The following is an 18,609-nucleotide window of genomic DNA, read 5'->3' as shown; positions in this document are numbered from 1 at the left end:
ATTTCAGATGTCTGAAGTCTCCTGACAACAGTTTGATATTAATATATGTTTAGATACAACATATAAAAAAAAGGTTAGATAATGAAAGTCTGTTGTGTGGCAGGTCAAAGAGGAATCAGTGTTTCAATATCAACGCACATATTTGTTAATGGAACAAAGACTCTGGAGCCTGAGAAACATCGACACACAGAGTAAAGATTCTGACCAACATCAGTCACGTTGAAGCAGTAAATGATTTAAAAGATCTCATACCTTTGAAATTAGTGAAGCACCACAAACATACAAAACTACTGGCTCTGTGCACTCGCTGAGAGTTGATTTACTGTATGTTCAGTGAAGAGTGCTGTGCACATACAAAAGAGAATATTCATTTTCAACAAGTTTTATTTTCAAAAACAGAAAAGATCCATCACATCCTGTTAAAAGTCAGATGAAGAACACTCAGCATGTTTTCTGCTGAATGATTCAGAGATCTCACGTTGATTTAAATATTGTCTCTGCTGTTCATGACAGCGATTAAGCCAGCTGCACGTAACCCAGATTGAGAAGAATCACTGAGATAACAACGGTTAAACAAACTTCATTTCACTTCAAAACCTCTTAAAAACATGGTAACACTGAATAATTGGACTAAATTAAATTGTGCAGGTTTTTTCCTCAAAATGAAACAAGTGCCTCAACAATGGCAAAATATGTCCAGGAGAACGGCGTTCAATGGCACGAAAACTCGTCTCATGGGATCCGAATGTTGAAATCCTGATTCACAACCAATGAATGAGCAAAAGTTTCTTCTGCTGTCAGCCGTGAGAGGAGAATATGGGCCGACTGATGGTGCTGTTGGTGGTCATGGCTGTCAGCTCCCACCTAAAGGACACAAAGATGTTTATGAGTTCAGAGCATTATGGGATGCCTGTAAATGATGAAACCCATGATGAGCAGAATGATGAGGTCTCTCTGCAGGAGGATGAATGTGTGTTGGGGCAGTAGGAGGGTCTGATTCATTAAGATAAGAAACACTTGACCATTTGTGATTTTTGTCGCTGTGACAATCATTCAGTTCTCACCGAGTGCGTTTACATGCACAAAATAAACGGATGTCCATCAAAAACCAGCTTCTAAAGGAAACCTGTTTTCACGTGTTTACATGCATAGTAAAAAACGTGTTTACATGGAAGTTTGAGACTTGGCGGGTTTCTCGCGTGCAGTGCGTCACCGTCGATAGTCTGTTTAGTCATTAAAAATACAGCAGGAAAACGGTCAGAAGCTGTATTGTTATATCTCTTATCATGTCTGCAGTACCTGCATATGCAACAATAGTTCTTCATTTTTACATCAACTGCATGATTCCTGCATGAGTTATTTTACTGCCGTTTGGGACTTTTACTATTTCCCCGATAAAAGAAAACAGTTTTACGCGTTTACATGACCGTACATGTTATCAGCTTATTAACCATAATCAGAGTCAGACTCTGCATGTGAACACACTCACTGTATGTGAAAACTACAGCTTTTCTGCCTTTGCGCTCCAAACGTGTTTTTATGAAAAACCTTCATGAATCTCACTGCTGTCACACAAACAACATCTGCAGAAATCTGTCTTTGGAGAGAGTGATAATTCTTTCCACTAATTGGCTGAATTAATGGGCTTTGCTGTTAGTGTGGAGTATAAACACGACTTGAGTGATCTGACCCTGCTCTCTCTCTCTCTCTCTCTCTCTCTCTCTCGTGAGTGTGAGTGTGTGTGTGTGTGTGTAACCTGATCTGTAAAGCTGTGGATGAGGGTCAAGGGTTGATGGTCAGATTGTTATCAGTGTCTCTGGTTTCACACTCATTTCACTGCTCTGTGTGTGTGTGTTATAATGATGTGAGTTATGTTTTTGTAAATGTCCTCATCTGAGGTGGTCCAAACACTGATTAAAATTCATAAATCAGCTGAATCAGGTTTACATTTAAATGTAATAATGTCCACAGGTCAGTGTGAGAGTTTGGGGATAATTAAAATATAATTAGCATGGATTGAAAACAAGTCTGTGAGACATTCATACTTTAACAGCTTGTGTATCTGTGTTTGTTGAGTTAAAACACATTGACACTGCACGTCCGGCAGCCACGTGTGTGTTCACATGGATGACATAATATGAAAGATGTACGCTGTATAGGTCCGGGTGTTTATGGCCTTATTGACAAAAGAGTCAATAAAGGTTAAAAAATGATGTGCGCACACGCAGCTGAACGTGCAGCGCAATTCATCTCACCTGATGTCATGCGGGAGACCAGACTGCTCCAGACTGAACTGAATCACCGCTAGTTTACATAAAGTCTTCAAATTAGGACCTGAAAAAACATGTGAAGAGTTAAAGACAGACAACGCGATATATGCTGAACAAAACAGGACTACATGTATCTCTGTCTATTAGACTGACTAACAGTGGCAAAAATCACTAAACACTTTAATATAACATTCAAAAAAACAAATAAATTTTGTAGAATGAAGTTTTAAATGTACATGTATTCAGTGTGAACACGGCTCAAAAAGACAAGTAACCTATCACAATAAACAGATGTTTCATCATGTCACAACTACAGAAATGTGAATTGGAGGAGTGCAGAGGAAAGCCTTATATGGTCTTCCGCTGTAGATCTCCATATGGAGCTGCGCAGGTGTCAGCAGTGATGCCAACAGCGTTTCCCTGATCTATTTTTCACTCGCTCCTGTGGAGCAGACACACACTGTGCCAAACCCTGCCACGACTAAAGAACAACCAGCACAACACAACACAACACTGACAGGACAACACAAACAAACTGACACTGTCACCCTCATTGAGAACTTTAATTAAAACTCTTTTTCTGTTTATATTGAGATGTATATATATATATTTACTTATAGACTTTATTTTTATTCTATCTTATTTTTATCTTAATATGTATTTGTGCATGTTTATATTTAATTTTGTGCTTTGGCAATGTAAAACATTTTTATCATGCCAATAAAGCTCCTTTGAATCTTGAGAGAGAGAGAGAGAGAGAGAGAGAGAGAGACAGAGAGAGAGAGAGAGAGAGAGAGAGAGAGAGAAAGAAAGAAAGAAAGAGCGAGAGAGAGAGAGGAGATAGAGAGAGAGAGAGAGAGAGAGAGAGAGAGAAACGAGAGAGAGAGAGAGAGAGAGAGAGAGAGAACAAATGTATATGAAATGTGTTTAAAACATTAAGGATTTCTTTTATATTTCACCTGTACACAATCATGAACAGATACTTCACTACATGACTGACGAAAGTTTGTGTTGAATTGAGAAAGAGACTCAAGAAGAAAGCTCAAGAGAGGCTTAAGATGATGATTGCTAATGTGTTGTGTGGGTGAAGCAGAGCTTCTGGAGTCAGTGAGTGAAACATGTATTATTGTTACAAACTTAGTTTTTAAATATATTTTAGTATAGTTCAAATTTATTTCACAAATTTAAAGGATTAATATAGTCCAGCCCTACTGTGCACACACACACACAGACAGACAGACAGACAGACAGACAGACAGACCTACACACGCGCGCACCCCCACAGACACATCCACGCACATACATATACACGCGCACACACAGTGTTGTTATTTGTTTGTTTACTCTGTGCAGCTCTCTGTGATGTCATCAAACCCTTGAGAATGAAAAGATAGAAGCGAATAACTCACTGAAGTCCAGGATGTACAGGTCTGAATGATCCATGAGGTTAAATTCATCACCCATCCCTTGTTCTGGACACGGGCTGTCAAACACACAATCACACACATCAGACAATTCCATAATGCCTCTCTTCAGTTGATCACACAGGAAATGAGTGGATGAACTTCCTGCACTGATGCTCTTTAACACTATGAACGAGGGTGAGTCTCAATCAGCTCCCTTCTTCAGTAGTCAGCACACTGATAAGAGAGAATTTAAGCGCTTCCTCAAAGCCACAAAATCCATCCAATGGCACAGTGCACTAAAACATTCATGCCATAGAAATTCCCACAATGCACCACAAAAACCAGGTGGCATCAGAGCTGCACAGACATGTTACAGAATAATGCAGTCTTTACTTAACTCAGTGCCCGCTTCTGCCTGTTGGGATAAACACTAGTGGTGACGCTTCATAAAGTCAAATAAATCACTGTCCTCACCTGTGTGAGTAAATAAACATACACAACCACTCCCTCAACAACTGCAAAGAAACAAACATCTGACTCCCACAATGTCCACTTTTCAATACATTGTAATCATGGCACAAATAATTCACAATATGGGAATACACACAGACCGCCACCACACACACACGTTATCACGGCAAACAGACAGTAGATCAGCAGGAAACAGGCGTTCTAAAGTCTGAATCTAACACAAACATCTGTTTCCTGCACACACACAAACACACATGGACAACACAACACTTCATCTTTCTCGAGAGATAGCAAACAAACATGACAGATGATTCATCCAGAATTCATGAAGCGATACAGCCAGCAGCTTCACACGTGACTTCATTCTTCTGCTCTTGTGTGCAGGATGTTGTTGGGACTTTATGTTTCTAATCTTCCATAAACAAACAGGTTGCTGTTTTAAAGTGAATCAGAGAGGTTTGGGGTCCCGGGGGGGCAGCTGTGGAACTCATTACATCCCAAAACCCCCCCCCGGGAGGTCACCCACCCTGGATTATGCAGAGACCTTTATCAGACCTGCGGCCCGTTACATTAACGTATGCGTTCTGCTATTTATTTACCTTCATTGGTCAGAGTTAATGAACGGCTGGACGCTCACAGAAACGCCGCAGGTTTGAAGATAACCACCACCCAAAAAATAAATACAAATCACCCCGAGGGCAAAAACAATGAAATGAGAGAGTATGTTAGTGTTGAAAAAGACACAAGCGTACAACAATAATGAAAGTGAATTGTGTTTTATTGTGTTAGTCAGCTGGGGTTTTTTTCATTTATTATGGCTTAAATCAAAACAAACCAATGCTGTATGATTGATATTAATTGAAATGCACAATAAATGATATATAATTTTTTGTATCCTTTTGATATTTCTTCATATTGTTCAGAGAGGATTAGATGTAAAGAATAAAAATGAACAGTAGAAAATAAACCAGAATGGATGATGGGTTCCCAGCCACACACAGTTTTGTTAGAATGGTTTGATGTTAAAGGGATACTTCACCAAAAATGAAAAGTCTGTTATCATTTACTCTCCCTCGAGTTGTTCCGAATGTGTACATCTTTGTTCTGATGAACACGGAGAAAGATATTTGGAAGAATGCTCATAACCAGACAGATTTTGCCCCCTGTTGCCCCAGAACTGTTTGCTGTCACCGGGGGGCAAAATATCTTTCAGATTTGGAACAACTTGAGAGAAAGGAAATGATGAGAGAGAGAGAGAGAGAGAAAGAAAGAGAGAGAGAAACAGAGAGAAATACAGAGGCTTGGGGTTGTGAGTGTGAATGTGTGAGAGTGTGTTTATGAGCGGCCTGCTGTTTGATGGCTCATTTGTGTTAGATGATCAGGGAAGTATCATTGAGGACGTTCCTCCCTTTCACCTCGACACACTGTAACAGCACACACACACACACACACACACACACACCCCTCCCGCCCCCCTGCCCTATGAAAACACACTTGCTGTTGGACGTAACACCACTGGGAATGTTGACTGAATTCCTCTGAAGGTTCTCTGGCACACATCACCTCATTAGCTTGAGTGTCACCTTCTTAAAAGGTCAGTAATGAAGAAGTGAACGATCCCCCTCCTCACACACACACACATTCATCCCTTTATCCGACCAAACTCCAGAGAGAGAGAGAGAGAGAGAGAGAGAGAGAGAGAGAGAGAGAGAGAGAGAGATAGAGAGAGAGAGAGAGAAAGAGAGAGAGAGAGTGAGAGATAGAGAGTGAGAGATAGAGAGAGAGAGATAGAGAGAGAGTGAGAGATAGAGAGAGAGAGAGAGAGAGAGAGAGAGAGAGAGAGAGAGAGAGAGAGAGAGAGAGTGAGAGATAGAGAGAGAGAGAGACACACACATACACACAGTTCATGAGGCGTTTCCTCTTCCTGTTTCCGGGAGAGTCGGGCGAAAGGAACTCATCATGTAATATGACTTCCTGTGAAGAATCTTATCTGTTCAGTACACATGTCGTCATCAACATCATCATCATCCACTGGTCCAACATCAGCTGTGAAAGATCGTTTTTGAGAGTCAATGGTGAGATTCTCTCAATCCACACAAGTCCGTCTCTGTTTAATCAAGGATGAGAAACCCAACCGCTCATCTCTTACAAAAGTGTCCCATCATCTCACTACAGGAAGTTACACCATGATGTGTGATACAACTATGACAACCCACCGAGAAACATGCATACTACATACTTTAGTGGAACTATGGTATACTTGTGACTTATGGAATTTAGTATTTTCTTTAAAAGTCATAAGTTAATTGTTTTAAAAAATCAACACTCTTGATAAACTCTTTATTTGAGTTTAGATCTTTACATCAGAAATAAATGTAAACAGAAACTGATCATGAGGTCATGACACGTGTGTTCTGCTGTATCTGAACTAACCCTGCCCCCGACTAAGGATTTTTAAGGATGAATCGTCCTAGTCGAATAGTAGTCCTTCATTTCAGCAATTAGTCGAATAATCGCACATTTATGATATACAAATTATAACCTCAGTTATATGTTAAATGAACTTGGCAACAAAATTACCACAAACATAAAACACCCTTTTGAATGAAATAAATGAAAAAGTAAATAGACATAGGCAAACGGCAACTCTTTAAAATAGTAGTAGAAAATTAAATATTAACTAGAAAAAGAGTAAAAAGTACATATAAAGGAAATAATAAAAGAAAAAAACAGTACTATGGAAAGTTTTAAACAACTTTGTGCAAAGCAAGGAAAACTAAATAAATAAATCACTTAACTGAAAATTATATTGAAGAGGGAAATCAACGAAAACGAACAAACGAATAAACGCAGCAAACGCCAAACCTTAGAATAATAAAGAACAGGCTACAACTAAATATGTTTTTGTACAAAACAACGCAAACAAATAAAAAAACTTTACGTTCCTTGCTTAAATGGTTTAGAACAAATATATTTTGAAACAAAACGTGGAGCAAATAATTTAAACAAAACAAATCAGCAGAAACTGCCATATAAAGCTGACGGATGATCTTGACCAGAAACAATGAATAGAAAAACCAGTCTGAAGTTTCCAAACAGAATTAACCCAACCTCTATATTATATAAAATCGAATAAATAAAAATAAAAAACAGATAGCAAACAGAAACACTAGAAAAGTGGGAAATTAAGCTAATTTAAGGTCAATATTTTTCCATCCAATCTTTTTTTATATGACGCGTCAGAAACACCAGCTTGTCCACATTGTTGGGAAGAAGTTAGCTTCTTGACCTATTGACAATAAGGCCGGCCTTCGAAAAGTTGTGCTTGATGGTGTGGACGTGGAGGGGATACAGTGCCGGCGTTCAGCTGCTTTAGCGAGCTTTGAAGATCGTTCTTCATTTTATGCTACCATGTCAACGGTCCCGAATCAACCTTTGTTTTGTCCATAAAGTAAATCTTTTATTTCATTCTTCTCTTCTGCATGCTCCTCCTCATAAATGGCCATCAGCATGGATATCTCGGCCTGATTTTTCTTCTTTGGTGCGGGCTCACCCTCCTCCGTGGACTGTAGTACTAATGCTGACATTCCATTCCATTCCATTTTCTACCGCTTATCCAAACTACCTCGGGTCACGGGGAACCTGTGCCTATCTCAGGAGTCATCGGGCATCAAGGCAGGATACACCCTGGATGGAGTGCCAACCCATCGCAGGGCACACACACTCACTCATTCACTCATTCACTCACGCACTCACACCCTACGGACAATTTTTTCCAGAGATGCCAATCAACCTACCATGCATGTCTTTGGACCAGGGGAGGAAACCGGAGTACCCGGAGGAAACCCCCGAGGCACGGGGAGAACATGCAAACTCCACACACACAAGTCGGAAGCGGGAATCGAACCCCCAACCCTGGAGGTGTGAGGCGAACGGCCGTGCTAACCACTAAGCCACCGTGTCCCCCACTAATGCTGACATGATCTTTATATTGCGCGGCTTCTGTGGATAAACTTTCTGCCAGATCCGACACTGTGGAGTATGCTTCTTCTCCTTTGTCAGTGTCAAGGACTGACACCTTGTGTTAAATTGCTGGTTGCGAGATTTCCCGTCAATTCCCATATCTTGTCAATTTCTCCTGCGAGTCGTATCTTCAGTGCTTTTGTGGTCAGGCTGTCATCATCCCGCTGCACCAAATGGCATTTCTTCATATTTATTAACATAGGCACTGTTCACGTTGATCTTGCGTTATGTCTTTTGATGTCATACACTGACCAAGCTCAGCAGCGCCATGAAGTTTTAACGTGAATTCTGACTGCATTACATCACGTGAGGATTTTATTTTTCCACGACTAACCGACCAATGAAAACATTTTGGACCAAGCCTCCTCCACATCGACTAACCTTTTGTCGACTATTCGGGGGCAGCCCCAAGCCCCACAACACCACATGAAACTTGTTCTCATCACTATCTGAAATTCTTCAGTCTTTAAACCCCAGATTTACTTCATCTCAATCCCAGGATTTAAACGTGAGCTATCAGAGACCCCTGAGGAGTGAGAGTGGGATTAAAGAAAGACACGGGTAGAGATTCTACAAACGTCTGTCTGGCTGGAGAGAGAGAGACAGCGGGCATTAAAACTCCGAGAATCAGAAGAGCAGATAATGTGCAAACAGGCCGGATGGAGTCTGGGTTTAAATTTAGACAACAGCACAGAAAATCAGCGTTTAGCCCATGTGAAAACAAAAATCTGCAGAAATTATCACCAGAGAAACACTGTTATCTCTTGCCTGTAACAAGAGCCAGAAGAGAACAAACACACAATAACACACTAACAAGACTTTACCTGCACAATCAATTCAACATCACACGCGTGTGTGTGTATGTTTAATACTGCCGCTGGAGACCAGAGCTCGTGAGACCAGAGAGAGATTGTCTGGAGATTTTCTCAAGTGTGTTTCGTCTAGCCAATCAAGTTTTAAGCTGAATCTCTATGATTGACTAGAGCCGTCTACAAACACACCCTGCAGGAGGCACACAGACACACACACACACATGTTAGCGCAACTATCTTTATGAGGACATACACTGAAGCAATGCAATCTTCACACTCAAGCTCATTCCCCTCACCATAAGAACTAAGTGCCTGACCCCAAACCTGATTATAACCCTAAACCCCTAAAACCAGGTCTTGACCTTCAAACAGCTCTTTACAGGGCTCTCAGGAAGTGAGGACTGGACAAAATGTCCTCACTTAACTCTCTTAAGGCAACAGTTTAGTCTGGCTGTCCACATGACCTAATTTTGCTCATCAGGCGAGTCTCCGGTCGTTCACACACCCGTCCACGTGAAACCCATTTTTGGAGAATGTGTGCCACAGCACATGCGCAAAAAAATGTTGAATCAGCCGTGTCCACTCAGTGACGTAGTGTGCATGTGTCGAACTGGTCTATCCACGCTTGAGTATGCTTATGAAGTTGTGCGGATGCATTTGTGCGCGAGACGGACACAGAAAGTCAAGTATACCCGGCCCTTTAGTCCACACTTGTCTTAAACTTCAACTGGTCCTCACCAAGATAGATGTACACACACACACACATTTGTTTTACTATACTAGTCAGAACATTACATAAACTTCATATAGCTTATCCCCTAACCATCTGTGTCGTTCACATTACATTTTCAAATCATGCCAACCCAACACACAAATAGTGATTTAAATAAATGTATATTACTCAAAACAGAGGCGGCTCATCCCAGAGTCAAACAATCCAAGCTGTCGTGCCACACGACATCCCAGCATGCCAATCTGTTACATTCCTGTTTACATCCTGACCCGTCCCAAATCCCTGACCTGGCGGTGCAGTCGGCCGGTCCGACACGTCATGGTGGGACGTTCACTCTATTATCAAGAGTGACATCATGATACAACCACGCATGCAGCTGTGACCTCATGACTCTCACATACACAAACATCAATGATCTTCTCTACAAGTGTCCTAATGTTCCAGATATCACAACAAGTGTTTTGAGTGTATTCATGACAAATTTACACACACACAATATTCTCAATGAAATATTCCCATTAGAGCACTGAGCACTTGATCATCCTGAACACATCCTAAAGAAGTGGGAGGGGTTTGTATTGGGATATTCTCTTGTCATTGGCTGTGATTTCAGTGCTTGTGTTGCTGTGTGTGTGTTTGTTGTGGGGGGGTAGTTGTTGGGTTTCAGGGGCTCATAAATCAAACCAGTGGCTGAATTTCACGCCTCTCTTTAGCTCAGCACGCTTGTTTACTCTTCCGTAAGTGCTGTTCAACGGCCCTCCACTAACACACACACACTTACCTATCACCACAACACGCTACACTAACCCATGACACACAAATCACGTCCTGCACCAAACAAGGAATTCACAGAAACATCACATAATCACATGTGAAAAATGAAGATGAATGATGAGCGTGAATTTGCAGATGGATTCTGGGTAATTGTGTCAAGATTTAGTGACTTCTGCGAAACAAAAGTGTTACTTTTCCCACATTTACACTTCATTCCAATTTAGCACCATTGAAAAGAGTCATGAAAACAAAATAGTCATAAAATAAGTCATGTGATCACAGTGGCGTCATACATGTACCTGCACAAGTGAATCAGGTTTGAAAGTGAACACATTTACAATAACACCAATGCACTGTAAATCACTTTGGATAAAGAGGGTCTGCCAAATACATAAAAGTCATACAAATCTCAATTCTAGATGGATTTTCTGAGCAAACGTATGTGTTGAGATGGGTTGGGTTAGGTTGTATTATATATTAATTCTATTTAACTCAATATAATTTCTATACCACAACTGTTGCAAAGCAGCTTTACACGCTTCATATAGGAAGAAAAAAGGATTATTGATTTAGTGATTATTTGGTGAAGGAAGTGAAATATGAAGAACACTTTACAGTGTTGGAGTGTCAACAGGAGCATCTGAACGCTTGACTGCTGCTGTAGGAGCTCACCAGGACACCTGTAACATTAGACAGCACGTGTCTCTCTCTCTCTCCCTCGCTCTGTCACAGCTCGACACCACCGCCTGACGACTGGCATCACACGGCACGGAGATGGTGATTATGGGATAGCTCGGTGGTTTCCCACACACCTCCAGGCCTCTGAAGATAGGGCTCTCTGGAGCGTTGAGAAGTTTATTGTGCTTCACTAAAGCCATAAATCTACGCTCAGCAAATTCCTTCAGTTTAAGTAAATATCATAAACGCAAGAGGAATATCAGCGAGGTGTCTGCTCAGCATCAGGCTGCTCTGGACACTATAAATCTGACGACCGTTTCCTGCGGCTGAAGAATACTCAACCCGTGTGACCCCGCCACAAATAAACTCCATTAGCTGCCGTGAAGTTAAACGCATGTTTATGTTTGTGATAATCATTAACTGCGCTGACATCTTCACACACACCTACTAAACACTAAACACAAGTTCTGGTGTCGGGAAGGTTTCGTTGGGTTTAAGCAGCACCAACAGTTGCTGATAGAGGAAGGAATCAAAACAGAGCCCTGCCTGGACTTTTGAACCAAAGTGGGATGAAGATCAGACAGAAGAACGCAATTCCAGTCATTTCACGCTCAGCTACATGAAACGCATCTCTTATAAAAGGCGTGAATGAATGAATCTGTCCGGAGGTTAGAGGTCAGCATTTACTCACCTCAGCACACAGGGAGAAAGTCTCGACCCAATCGCAACCTCACGTCAAATGCATTAGACACAGATAAACAACACCCGACACGAGTCCTGATTTCTGTGAGAGATTTGGTGGTCAAGTCAGACAGGAAAAGATGCGCGCCGAGAGGAAATCCTGCTCATATGCCACAGCAGCGGCTCAATATTAGTGTGACACACATCAGATCCTGCTTAAGAGCTCAGACACACAAACAAACATAACCCCCGCGAGTCCCTCACGCCTTATCATGTCACATTTCTTATTCTACCAACACTGTAATAAAAAACCATTTGACCTCATGAAACACTGAACATCACATGTGTACACAGACAACGCAACACATCTACACTGGAACATTACAAAGAACGAGAAATGGAAAAAAAACGAATTGTATTTTCCCTCATGTGTGCAGTGTTCATCACATCGCAGAGAGACTGATGCGTTCATGCGGCTGCGATTATCTGCCACTGTGGACCACACCAGAGCAGACTGACGCTTAATCCAGCTGAGCCGCTGGACGATTAAAACAGAGCTTCACCGCAGGACTCAGATAAGAGCCCCCCCGCCTCATTACACTGCTGGCAGGAGACCTGGAGTCTGCCCCGCTTCCTCAATCCAGCCCTCGTCCATGAGACACATGCCACAGGGACACATAGTCTTACACTCTACCACCGACAAACACCACCAAAAAAACATCAAGTCCTTTGTCGGTTTTTGGAGAGAATGCTACACATGGAAAACACGTTCAGGCCCGCCACATCAGACTCATTGGATGAATCCACTCAAACATTGGGTTCAGACGACCATTTATCACAGCAAACATCATGTAATAAGCCCTGCTCACCTGGTTCCTCCGAACAGAATGATGCGATCTCCAACCATACAGCAGCACTGTCGTCTTCTGGGACACGGACCTTTACCTTTCGGTTCTACCTTTTTCCAGGAGAACGCCTCTAAAAACCCAACACAAGAAATGACGGGCTATTCATTCAACTTCATGTTCACATCCAAACGTTTAATCATGTGACTGGATGTCAATCACTTCACCATCAGTACAAGTGGGGAATCTTACTGAAATAAACAATTCACCTGCACTTTAACAACTAGCTAAATGTAGAACATTGTGTCAAATATAACACAAGGAAGATAAGATCAGTAAGAAATGAAGAGAGTTACCTGGATTGAACTTCCAGAGATCGTTGAAATGTCGGTCCAGACGAGCATTATAGCCACCAAATATGTACAACTCACCATTGTAAGCAACTTAAAGATGAGAGACAAAAGATAAAGAAACAGTCATGTGATTGACATTACATACATATATATACAGTGTACATCGATCAGGCATAAAATCATAACCACCTTCCTCATATTGTGATGGTCGCCCTTTCTCTCTGCCCCACACGCAACAAACTGTCATGCACCGTGTATTCTGACCCCTATCGATCACAACCAGTATTTTGAGCTTCAGTCGCTCGTATGTAGGATCACACAGGCCAATGAGCCTAACGCCGGTTCAACACTGTTCCTTCTGTGGACCATGTTTGATAGATACTGACCACTGCAGACTGGGAACATCCACAAGAGATAATAATGATATCAATGCATTTCAATGCACAAAGAGTGAGTATAAGGAGCAACTAGATTGTATCTGTAAGCAGGGGCAGTCCCATTGACAGTTTTGTATGTCAACATTTTCAAATCCACACAATGCCAATGGAAGTTGTAAGGCACCAAAGAATTATGTTGAGGAGCAGGTGTGTATGCAAGTACCCAGGCTCCTGAATTCCGAATATATTGTCATTTCTTGACAGACCTATTAGAGAGACCAACATAGAGCATGTTGCAATAATCAGTCTGGACGTAATAAAGGCGTGAATAAGCCCCTCTGCACCAGGCAGTGATAAAGAAAGTCGAAGTCTGGCAATACTTCTCACATGAAAGAAATGCCGTTTTCGAGGCCATTTTAATATGGGCATCAAACATCAATTGTCATGATCACAAACTCATCGTGTTCAAGCGATGACATGTCAACATGTTTACAAGATATGATCGCCTTCAGATTCTTACTGAAATGCAGCCTCCTGTCTGTTGTGGAGAAACTCTCTCTGCCGCTACAGCAATCGCTTCGTATGAACATCCAGTGGTGACAGCTTCCATTATCCTAGTGCTAAACAGTGACTAGTTATGTCCTATAGCACGTGAAAGCAGCATAACACAGGCTGTGTCACATGACTCTATAGATCAGAGGTTCTCAACTCCCATCATCGGGCTCAAAGCCAAATAAATGTACAGAGAAAAAGAGACTTTAGTTGAAGAACACTTTATAAATCATCTAATGCACAGAATGCAAATCCACAAACAAATGTTAGATGTTGCAGAAAAATGAGAATAAATCAAATAACAATGGTAACACTTTCCAATGGCAACCCTTTACAATGGCACATTCATTAACTTAACTGATATTGTTTTAAGTATTAACCCTTGTTGATGTTAGTTAATGTCAATACAATTATTTATGTTAGTATATAATGTCATGTTATAATGTTTGATTGAAGCATGTATTAGTAAGCATTGATTTGAACACAAACTAAGATGAATAAATGCTGTAGAAGTAGGGTTTATTGTTAGTTCATGTTAGCTAATGCTTCAACTAATGTTAACTAATACCTGATTGTAAAGTGTTAGCACAAGTACTCACGAATATTATTTTGTGCATCGCTTTCTGTGCATTTCTGAATCTGTGTATAGATTTGTGAATGTTAAACATTTCTGATGTCAACATGTGCACAGAAATCCACAAACAAGTGGACCTAACCTAATCATGGAACCTCTACATTGCATTGACCAGCAGGGCACATCTAGCAAGTGCACTTCTTCGTACAGAACTCTTCAAGGCGTGTTTGATCAGGGATCAGTGGAGCTCGTGGGAAAGAGTTGAGAACCTCTGCTATAGATTACGTCATCATCACCTAGATGTCATTCTTACTGTATGTGAACTTACTGTCAGAGGTAAATTCATTTGTATAATAACAACTGTACATTAGGTTGTGTAAGGGTTAAGAAGAGGTGTGCGCTCGCTCACAGGCCGAGTGACTCCTCCGGCCCTCTGGCAGCAGTTGGGTCGACGGCGTGTTGAGCCAGCAGTTGGTCTCGGTGTCAAAAATTTTGATTTTATTGCAATAGATCTCATTATTAGAGTGGAAAGGACCAAATCGATCCGCTCTGCCCCCAAAGACAAACATCTTACTGCCGATAACAGTGGCCGAGTGAAAATCTCTCCATCGAGCCGGTGTACCCTGGAGATAAAAACACAAAGCAGATCAATATAACCTGTGTTCTTGTATAAAATCACAAGGTTTAAATAAATCATGAAAGAGAAATAGGTTTAGGTGATATAACTTAAGATATTTTCATGCTTTATTTTATCACAGATTTGCCTGACATGTTATTATACACACTCGTGTGTGTGTGTGTGTGTACTACTATCACATGTAAAACAAAGCATAAGCAGACAAAGAAAGTCCAACAAATCATCTGATCAGGGGAAACGCATGTGGGTCACCAAACTCACCCTGGCATTCACGAGAGACCAGCACATGCTCGTGGTGTCCAGCTTGTGAATATCATTAGAGAAACAATCAGCCTGAGAACACAGACGTCATAAAGTGTGAAGCATTTGTTTAACAGGAAAAAAGATTCAGTTTTCTGCATGTTACACACACCAGTTGCTCATATCCACCAAAGATGTACATGGATTTTCCTAAGATGCAGGCCGAGTGCCCATCTCTAGCGCCTGGGACTGTTCCAGAAATCTTGGGTGTGAACCATCTGTGATTATCTGAGACAACAGTAAGCCGTTTAATATACTGTGTTTTAAAACAAACCAACATCATTTCACTGTAAAACAAATTAAGAAAATAACTCACAAGCTCTTTTCAGATCAAGAAGTACCTAGAAATTCACTTGCTTTCCACCATGAAATGAATACTGCATCATTACTTGTTCTGTAGTTTTTATTACTGATGGAGCAAAGATGGAATAATCTTATGCGTGTTCCTCCTCTGCATTTGTGCTGTTGCTCTTGTGCATGAGTTGCATGCATAAAACTATGTTCAAATTTAATTTTTAATATATAATTTGAGGATTATCTATTTCCTCTTGTGTGAGCTAACACCATAGGGCGCTACACGTTTGAGAACCACTACTATGGTAAACAGAACAGACACTGTACTTGTGAGCGTTATTAAAGCTAAAGAACACAGATAAAGAGTTCTGCTTAACCCACGTACTAAAAATATATATATAGCCCTTAAGATTTCAATTCACACCTTTATATAATCTGTGAGGGACACTTACTGACATCAAAGGCGTAGAGCACGTTACATGCCCCTTCTGTGTCATTACGGCCACCCCAGATGTAGACGATATCATCTACGAGGACAGCAGTGTGCCCGTAGCGCATGTATGGCACTTCCTGGGCATGCTCTCGGCCTCCGGTCCTCACGGGCGGCAGTTTGGTCCAGCGCAAAGACACTGCTCATGCAACACACAGAGTATAAAGTGTTGTTGTAATGCTTAGTGCACTCTACATGCACACTGGAATATTAGCTACACGTTAGTGATATATGTTTTATCTTTTGACAACATCAACAATACATCAGATGTTATAACTCTGGTTCATTCATCACACTAGACTGATAGATTGATGGAGGCTTTGTCCAAATACCCCCACTTGTGGTATTGGCCACTTGAGAGCTCATGCATGCGACAGGAAGTCAAAGCGCAAGTCTGTCCCATGTCTTAAGAATGCCAAAGCGCAGAGCTCTTAAAGAGATCGTTCACCCAAAAACGAAAATTCTGGGTGAAAAATCCTTTTAACGCACACTAGACCCACACTTCAGGGCGTTTTTAAGGCCAAGTGTATCCTATCGTAGATCACATACAGGATATAAATCATGCGAAAAGCTTTTCAGTACGTTACACTACTACTTTTTAAGGTTATATCTTTATTTATTCTATGTTTGTCTAACATGTGTTAACTGTTTTTATCACATAATAAGCAACCTCTCATTACTGACATGTTTGCATAAGTGTGTTCCATCGGGTTATAAATACTACATGTTTACTTGGGATCTTCATGTTCACTAGAACACTTGGGCCGATTACAGGAAATATATCATGAAGGTGGTCATGTGGTCTAGTGCAAAGTGTGGCTACTTGGACAAACAAACCCTCCCTGCATGGTCACCATGTTTCACACATTCGACACACCACACCTGTGTTAAAGACGTGAACGTCGATCTGCCTCAAGGTCTCGTAATCTTCACCCGAGCAGTATCCTCCAAAGGAGTAAACCTTGTGCCCGACCGCCACAGCAGCGTGGTTGACCCTCCGTGGCCCACCCTCCAGGTGCACCGTCCAGCGTAACATCACACGCTCGGCCACCTCCTCGCCACTGTTGCTCCTTAAACCATCACGACGGCCGATGATGACATCACTGATCCCACCCAAAAAAAACAAAGCTGGTAGAGGAAACACAGGGAGAGAGATGTGACCGCACACATGCACAGATCTGGAGGGAGAATTCATGACAATGTCTATTACAGGTGTAATGGAGTTTAAGTATAAGATCATGGAGAACGTGCCAGAATATATTTAGAGAAACATAACCGTCTCACATAACACACACTGTAGTCTGCTGTTAACATAGAACAAACACAATGGATCATGAGACACATGCAGAATAGATGATCTTTAATCACAATAATCTTAAAACAGTATTCAACTTTATTAACACAGATGAAGAGATTCATCTTCCACTAAAGCAACACAAACACGAACACAAACTTTCAAGACTTCACCAAACTAAGTATTGTCACAAATAACGTGTGTCAACTCTGACACATGAGATGAAGCATGTTGAAACTCTACACACAGACTTATTTGTTTCTGTGTTTAATAATACAATAACTTTTACTTACCCAACGTAACAATTCACACACGTCTCACCAGACGCGTGTCTGTATATCCACACATGTTTACAATATGAACTCTTTTTTTTCTAACTGAAGGTGACAAATTGAGATGAAAAGTGTCGAGACTTATTATTAGCCGCTCAAGCTAACCAGGCTAAACCAAGATAAACATTAAACAGCCTAAAAGAACAGCTAAAACGAGGAGCATATGTCACTGGCTACCACGGACAATCACTGCAGAAAATACAACGTGTATAAACAAAGGGGTTTAAAAGTAAAAGCGATGTTAATAATGAGTGTTTATGCTTGTCAGAAACACACTCTCACCTTGTGCTGTGTGCTAATGCTAAAGCGCAGCCAGCTCGAGCTCGATCTGGCGCCCTCTGTCGACAGCACGTGCTCAATACACTCCGTCCAAATAAACGTGACATTACAAATATTTACATAATAAGACGCATCTCACACTTTTCTGAAGTTCAGCCTGTTTTTGTTACACATATAATGACGCATGAAAAAATTGTGGCTTCGGCTTCGTCTCGAACGCAGCATTATTATTATTAGATGTATTAACTTGCAGAAGATACTTGTTTCATATCTTGTTGTGCTGTGTTCCTGATTTTCGATTTCAATCACCTTCAAAGAAGTTATGTCCGAGTTTGAGGTGGGATATATTCTACGTAAAGTCTCGAACACAGCATTTTGACAGCAGGTGGGTTCGACTTCACGCAGCGCGGCCAAAAAGTTCTTCACCTAACTTC

At 41.2% G+C, this 18,609-nt stretch overlaps 1 protein-coding gene across 3 annotated transcripts; it reads right to left on the bottom strand.

The window, feature by feature from the left end:
• Positions 1 to 366: 366 nt before the first annotated feature.
• Positions 367 to 18,288, bottom strand: klhdc3 (kelch domain containing 3). 3 transcript variants are annotated; one of them, XM_056761475.1, is made up of 11 exons: positions 18,179 to 18,288; positions 17,153 to 17,398; positions 16,233 to 16,409; positions 15,599 to 15,714; positions 15,448 to 15,519; positions 14,959 to 15,172; positions 13,050 to 13,136; positions 12,718 to 12,826; positions 3,680 to 3,753; positions 2,256 to 2,334; positions 367 to 864 (listed from the first exon to the last, which is right to left on the bottom strand). In XM_056761475.1, the coding sequence occupies exons 2-11, from the start codon at positions 17,304 to 17,306 to the stop codon at positions 798 to 800; spliced, it is 1,149 nt and encodes a 382-aa protein (XP_056617453.1). In that variant the 5' UTR covers positions 17,307 to 17,398; positions 18,179 to 18,288; the 3' UTR covers positions 367 to 797. The 3 variants fall into 3 exon arrangements, 2 of the variants coding, with proteins under 2 accessions (XP_056617453.1, XP_056617452.1); XM_056761474.1 differs by lacking the exon at positions 18,179 to 18,288 and adding an exon at positions 17,858 to 18,172; XR_008908442.1 differs by lacking the exons at positions 3,680 to 3,753; positions 18,179 to 18,288 and adding an exon at positions 17,858 to 18,172 and having other exon boundaries at positions 799 to 864.
• Between the last annotated feature and the right edge of the window lie 321 nt (positions 18,289 to 18,609).

Source organism: Triplophysa dalaica, chromosome 11 (genome assembly GCF_015846415.1).
Source record: "Triplophysa dalaica isolate WHDGS20190420 chromosome 11, ASM1584641v1, whole genome shotgun sequence".
NCBI lineage: Eukaryota > Metazoa > Chordata > Actinopteri > Cypriniformes > Nemacheilidae > Triplophysa > Triplophysa dalaica.
This window is presented reverse-complemented; position numbering and strand designations above follow the sequence as displayed.